The sequence below is a fragment of the Nicotiana tabacum genome, chromosome 13 (genome assembly GCF_000715075.1).
Source record: "Nicotiana tabacum cultivar K326 chromosome 13, ASM71507v2, whole genome shotgun sequence".
In the NCBI taxonomy this organism is placed as follows: domain Eukaryota; kingdom Viridiplantae; phylum Streptophyta; class Magnoliopsida; order Solanales; family Solanaceae; genus Nicotiana; species Nicotiana tabacum.
Genome location: NC_134092.1, coordinates 117,292,573 through 117,299,808, shown reverse-complemented (window position 1 = coordinate 117,299,808; position 7,236 = coordinate 117,292,573). Strand labels below are relative to the sequence as shown.

Below are 7,236 nucleotides of genomic sequence, written 5' to 3'. Positions count from 1 at the left end.
ATTTATAGTTTTTGGTTTCGGCAAATAGATTTATGGAGTTGTGCTCCTGGAGAAAAAAATTATTTTTTTTATCATCTATTCATAAATCATGGAGGAGTTGGGAAAGCGCAATAGTGGGGATTTTTTTTCCACGAGGAAAAAATAGATTTGTGATTTTTTTTTTTAATATTTAATGTTTAAAGTAAAAAAAGGAGAAAAGAAAATTTAAAACGAACTAATAAAACCAAAGAAGAAACAAAGGAATTTGTAGCGGTTAAATGCACAGAAGAAAGGCTTCTAAAAAATTTGTGCCAAGCTGGACTTGATCTTCTGCCGCAGGGGTGAAAATGACAGTGCCTTTCCAGTGGCACCTTAAATCATTTTGTTACTGGGGGTGCCACTTAAATTATTTGTATATCTTCCTTATATATATACATGCATCTATATATACTATTGTATAGTCTGGGCCAAACCTTGCGGGTGGCGTACCACCCCCATCCCTTACACATAGATCCGCCCTTGGTTGGTTCCAAATGAAATGAAAGGTTATAGTATACGGTCAAAACCGGTTTCGACCTTCGTACGATTGGTGAAGATGGACCGAAAAGCGTCTTCATAATATGGAGGTGAGATTTGAAGAAGGCACGAACGAGCTTCGAGTTTCGGGGTCAGATTAAATACCGAGCTCGAGCCCAAATTGCGCTATAATGAGAAGCGATGGTATCAAGCTTCAGAGCCAGAGACCAACAGACACCGAGCCCGAGTCAATACCGAGCCCCGAGTTAATATCGAGCTCAAACCCACATCGAGCTCTAAGCTTGGAAACCGACCGATAGCGAGTCCAATCAAGATCGAGCCAAGAGACAAGAGCCGTTACAGCCGCACTAAGAAAGGGAATCTCGGCAGAAATTAGGGAAAAACTGATTTATCATGAGTTCCCAACTATGTATTTTTTATTATGTCCATAGTAGGATCCCTCCACTATAAGAGGGATGACTATTATTCCTGCAAAAGGATCAAGTTATTAATACACTGTAACTCAAATACTATTAAGATATTCCCATATTAAGAGATTATCCTTTTTAGCTTCATACATAATTCCATTTTGCTTGTTCATAAATCATCTCATTTCAACTCGGTTTGTATCCTTTCTTTATAGTCAATATTTGATATTTCTACTTGCTCTTACGATTTGTGTCAGGTTATATCACTTACCCTTAGAACTACGTACAAATTCAACTCTATCCGTTTTTGGATAAACAATTATATTTTTTTGTAACTGAATTGATAAATATTTCTCTGTCTTGAGTTTATGTATCACGTTTGCAAACCTTTTTTTTTTTTTTTTTTTTTGTGGGTATCTTTCGCGTTTTTAAATATTGATTGTAGGAGATACATCATATTCTCTTTAGGCTAATTATTCACATAAAGATAATTATACGGCCCCTAACGTACTATATCTAGCGGAGCCAACAATAAGGTCTCGGAATACGTAAAATACATAAGGAACCAATTGGAAGAGGCTTGGGTCAGAAATGGCCTATCTATGCCATCCATTAAAAAGTTGGTTTATTCATGCCACTAGCGTTATACTTTTGGCACATTTATGCCACTCAACTAACAGAAATGTCCTACCTATATCATCCGTTAAAAGGTTGGTCCATTCATGCCACTCAACTAACAGAAATGGCCTATCTATGCCATCCGTTTAAAGGTTAGTCCATTCATGCCACTCACGTTATACTTTTGGGATATTTATGCTAGTGTCTACTAACAGTTTCATTTGGCTTATCATTTTAAAAATAAATGATAAAATAACTTATTAAATCTTCGTGGAAAATGTATCGTTATACTTTTGGCCTATTCATACCACTCAACTAATAAAAATGACCTATCTATGCCATCCGTTTAAAAATTAGTCTATTTATACCACTAACGTTATACTTTTGGCCTATTCATGCCACTCAACTATCTACCCATTCCCTTTATAAAATCCAACCATCTTTCACCCGAAGATTAATTCTGTCTCTCTTCGTGTCATCTCCGTTAAATTTCCTCCACTCACAAAGAGGACACCATTTTCTACCCTTTTGCCACCGTCTTCTTCCCCACACACCACCATAGTTAACCACCTACAGACCCGAAAAGTGAGGTACCTTCACCGGAGTTGAACTTGGACGTATTTAAAGTTAACTTTCAGGATATTAATAAAGCATTTGGCTTATTTCAAGAAAGGAAAATGTTGTCTTGTACCATTTGGATGGATAAATAATCCTTTTTTATTTCTCTTTACTGCAAAGGAAAAAAAATATGTTATAGAACTCCTTTTTCTGATATCTGAAGATTCAATACTTAGACACTAGTTCTTTGTATTATTAGAGGAAAAGACTTAGGTAGTCGCTTAAATATGCCTATAAGAGTATTTTTATCCCTTATCTATATCACTAAATATAAAATATCCCTTATCTTTATAAAAGTGGACAAATATAGAGTTAAAATAAACACTGTTAAACTAAAAACTGAAAACATATACGCGGGTGAAGGGAAAATCCCTAATTCCTTCTCTTTGCTTTGGCGCCAACACCGTTCTTCCAATTACCTCTCTTTGCTTTGGCGCCAAAATCATTCTTCTAAAATCAAAACTTTGCCATTGTCGATCTTTATTCTCCATCGCCAGCCATGTATATCAAAAGGAATGGTGAAATAGAAGCAAGCCCATCTTATGGTGAGAATCTATTTTACCAACTAGTTTTCAGAATCTTTGCTTTATAAGTTTTTACCTTGATTCTTGTTTTTGTTTGTTAATTCGTATCAAAGTAGGCTGAATTTGGGTACTTTATATTTTTTTAATCTTATTTCTACATAGGAAAACTAAATCTTGTTAGATTATAAGTTGCTTTTTTATTTTTTTTCTGCTTGCCTTTACAGAAGTTTAATTAGAACTTCTTTGTTTATTTTTTGAGTTGCTTTTATATTCATATCTGCTCGCTTCAAATTATTTTGGTTTAAAACTCCTATTAAAAATATGTTTTTTATTGTTGACATACTCTGTAATTGCGGCATCATGTTTCAGCATTAAGGTATATCACGGGGGGTTGATGAAGCATCAACCAACTAAATATGTTAGAGGTATGGTCGACTACTTTGACTATGTGAAACCAACAGATCTTAATATGACAGAGTTGAGGAAGATGGCCGACATTTGTAGTTACGTCAATGATTCAGTGATTTTCTGGCACAGATATGGTAAGTTTGGTAACATATTGAGACTAGTATCAACTGAAGTTGAAGCTAGCCGAATCGCAAAATCGGTTCCCAAAGATAATATAGTTGAGATATAATTTGAGCATCTGGACTATTACTTTGAAATGGCAGAGATTGAACCTGATAATGAAGGTCAAACAATCAACATTCAAAATATGCAACAAACTATTGGAATTACTGAGAAACTGGCTGAAACGTCAAACTCGTCTAGTTGTGATGAGTTTGATGATTCTAAAAATGAAATATCAGATTTCAATCCAATGCTTGATAAGGGAGTTACTGGAAAACAACGTGTTGAAGGTGGTAGAGAGCGTATTAGTGCCGAGGTTCAAAAGAAGTTGTCAAATGAAGAAGGGGATTCTGATTGCGTGAATTCTTCGGACACTTTAAGCTTGGATAGTGATTCAGACTATGAGAGTTTTGATTTTCCCAAGTACAATCCTAAAACTGATGAGAAGAATCCCGTACTTGCTCTTGCATATACATTTGAAAACAAAAAAGAGTTTAAATATGCTGTGGAAACTCACGAAATAAAAGCTGGAAAGTATATCAAGTGGCGCAAAAATGACAAGATAAGAATAAGAGGTAAGTGCATACATCCGACTTGTGAGTGGAAAATTATGGCATCAAGAACGTACAGGGACATGAATTTCAAATAAAAACTTACAACCCTGAGCATAGTTGTAAAAATTGGCATCACTGTAATAAGACGATCACATCTTCTTTTATTGCGAGGAGATATCTGGATACCATCAGTTCAAACAGGGATTTGAATGTTTCTAAATTCAGAGATACAATTAGTCGGAAACTTAAAGCTCATGTTAGTTTACCTCAAGCTAGAAGGGCTAAAAGAAAGGCCATTGCATTGCTTGATGGTGATACTAAAGATCAATTTGCTATGTTGTGGGACTACATCGATGAGCTTGAAAGGACAAATCCAGGTAGTTCGATTCATGTGAAATTAACAGAAAATGAAATAGCTAACAAGCCATATATATTTCAGAGAATTTATATATGCTTTGCTGCTTGTAAGGAAGGCTTCAATCCCGGTTGTAGAAAGATAGTTGGTGTAGATGGTTATTGGTTAAAGAGCCCGATGTATGGAACTCAATTGTTAGCGGCAGTTGGACTTGATGCTAATAATAACATATTCCCAATAGCATATGCAATTGTTGAAAAGGAAACACATGATACATGGTCATGGTTTTTGAACTACTTGTCTGTTGATTTGGAGATTGGTGATCATGGTGGTTGGACCTTCATGTCAGATAAGCAAAAAGGTCTTCTTGAAGCATTTATATTCAGTTTATTCGATTAGATTGCTTAAATATTCAATTTTTGCTTGCTTCAACATTTTTGTTTGAAATTCTTACTAAAAATATGATATTTTTATTGAAGGTCTTCTTGAAGCATTTAACGATGTGTTGCCATTCGTCAGTCATAGATTCTGCGTGAGATACCTCTATGGTAATTTCAGGAGGGCTATCTTTAGTGGTTTCTCCTTAAGGAATGCACTTTTGGCTGCTGCAAAGGCTACGACGGTGAAGTTCTTTCATGATCGCATGTCTGACCTTTTAAACTTAGATGCAGATGCTGTTTCTTGGTTAAATACAAACCACCAAGTGAATGGTCTAGATCTCACTTCAATCCAAATGCTAAGTGTGATATCTTGTTGAGTAACATGTGTGAATCCTTTAATAGCATGATACTCGAGACCCGAGACAAGGCCATTATAACATTGTTAGAGAAATTAAGATACTTATTGATGGCTCGGATACAAGCTAACATGGATAAAGGAGAAAAATGGAATTCGGGTGATGTTTGCCCTAGGATCAAGGATATTTTACACAAAAATGAGTCTGTAGCAGCTGCGTTTATTCCTCAAAAATCAAATAAGTGGAACTATGAAATCCTTGGAGAGAGCATGGATGATAATTGGGAAGTGGACCTACATAACAGAACATGTAGTTGTAGGAAGTGGACTATAACCGGATATCCTTGCAAGCATGCCATTTCGGCCATTTGGGCTAAAAATGATGAGGTAATTAACTACGTCGATGACTGTTACATGGTGGAAACATATAGGAGAATTTATGAACATGCTATTCTTCCAATTAATGGATAACAATTGTGGCCTAAATCTAGTAAGATTCCTCCTTTGCCTCCAAAGAATGTGAAACAAAAGAGAGGAAGAAAGCAAAAATTGAGGAGAAAGGAATTTGGGGAAGCTGGAGCGAGTAGAACAAGGATGAAAAGGAAGCAAACAACTATTGAATGTAGCATTTGTCATAAGCCTGGTCACAACAAGAGAACTTGCAAGTTTAGCTATGTGGAGAGAGAAACTGACCTAAATGAACCAGTCTTTTGGCAATCAACTACATCATCACATCCTGAAAAATTGCCGGTATAATATTTGAATCTGATGTAATTTTTAAATCGCCTTTCTATTTACAAGTTAAAAGTTAAACCATGTTTTCTCTATTTTGTAGGTTAGAATAGGAGAAGTAAATGAGGTAAAAGTTGGATGTTCTTCGAATTACTTTTGCTGCTATTTTTGGATGATGTTTAACTCATGGTTGCTGCTATTTTTCTTTTTTCTTTTTGGAAGCCGAATTACTCAAATAAGTTCCATTTACATGTTACACATTAAACCATATTTCTATATTTTGTAGGTTAGAACAGGAGAAGTAGAACAGGGCAGTTCTCACTACTATTGAAGACATTCTACTGTTGGAATTCTTAGCTGCTGTGTCGTGGACATTGTTCTAGTCATATTTCATGCTGTTTAGGAATCGTTGAAGACCTTGAAGCATGGATGTTGTTGTTTGGTCATTTTTTTTGTTGTTTCTAGTCACAATGGAAGTGATTCTTGTTAAATGTTTTTACTTTTCAGATGTTTGAACATCATATACAATATGTCGTTCATGTTTTGAGCAAATTGCTATAACTATGTTTCAATACTTTAATGCATCATATAATTTTAGAACTGATTACAAATTGCAGAATTTTTCATTGTGCAGAAAACTTTTCATATTGCAGAATATTTTAGATTTGCAGAAATTTCGTTGTGCAGAAATTTTTGTATTGCAGAATTTTTCAAGTTGCAGTCCATAGTTAGGTTCGCAATGGAGCAGAATTCCTCGAGTATGATAGGAAATTTGGGGGGAAAAGGGGTCGACGGTTGATGAGAAAGAGAGAGAGAGAGTTCGTTAATTTTAACTGGGGTAAAGCTCCGTTATTTTTAACCCAAACGGAGGCTCATATCCGTTAGTTTTGCAAACCCTATTAAGGGGTAGACTATATTTGTCCACTTTTACAAAGATAAGGGATAATTTATATTCAATGGTATAGATAGAGATAAAAATAATCCTATAGGCATAGTTAAGGGATTTTTTAAGTCTTTTCCTCGTATTATTACAATGTAAATTTCATGTATCCAGTTTTAATGGTATATATTAAGGGTCGATTGGTTATCAGGATAGATGATAATAATCATAAAATATAATTTGAAATTGTATTTATTTCATGTTTGATTATAGGTATTAGCTAATACTAGTATAAATTTATATCAAAACGGTGGGATTAACTATCTTATATAAAAGGTGAAATAGCTAATCCCAGCCTATAAAATAAACGACCTCTAATAAGTATATTATATGTATGGTTGAGAGGCTTTTTGGATGAAGGTTCTTCGCGGTGGAATGAGTTGGGGCATTTTTTATTCGATAAACATACAAATTAATATACCTTATATATACGATTAATACTCATCACGTATTAAATAAAAATATTGCAAGAAATTATAATATCCATTTCTGATATATACACATATATAACATAGTCATATACACATTACTATTCGCTTTATTCAACAATATACGGCAAAGTGAAATATAAAATTAAAAGGCAAAGTATAGAGAGAGGTGGCATATCCTAAAGTAATAATTGTTGTAAACTAATCATATATTATTCTTGGAATTGCTGAAATTTTAA

General features: G+C 34.5%; 1 protein-coding gene across 5 annotated transcripts; it reads left to right on the top strand.

The window, feature by feature from the left end:
- The first annotated feature begins 1,890 nt into the window (after positions 1 to 1,890).
- Positions 1,891 to 6,233, top strand: LOC107825386 (uncharacterized). 5 transcript variants are annotated; one of them, XR_012698159.1, is made up of 5 exons: positions 1,891 to 2,704; positions 3,053 to 4,523; positions 4,642 to 5,647; positions 5,733 to 5,756; positions 5,916 to 6,233. XR_012698159.1 is itself a non-coding variant. In XM_075228386.1 (5 exons), exons 3-5 carry the CDS (start codon positions 5,492 to 5,494, stop codon positions 5,958 to 5,960), a joined length of 225 nt encoding a protein of 74 aa, XP_075084487.1. In that variant the 5' UTR covers positions 1,916 to 2,704; positions 3,053 to 4,523; positions 4,642 to 5,491; the 3' UTR covers positions 5,961 to 6,233. The 5 variants fall into 5 exon arrangements, 2 of the variants coding, with proteins under 2 accessions (XP_016507727.1, XP_075084487.1); XM_075228386.1 differs by having other exon boundaries at positions 1,916 to 2,704; XR_012698161.1 differs by lacking the exon at positions 5,733 to 5,756 and having other exon boundaries at positions 3,060 to 4,523.
- The last annotated feature ends 1,003 nt before the right edge of the window (positions 6,234 to 7,236 follow it).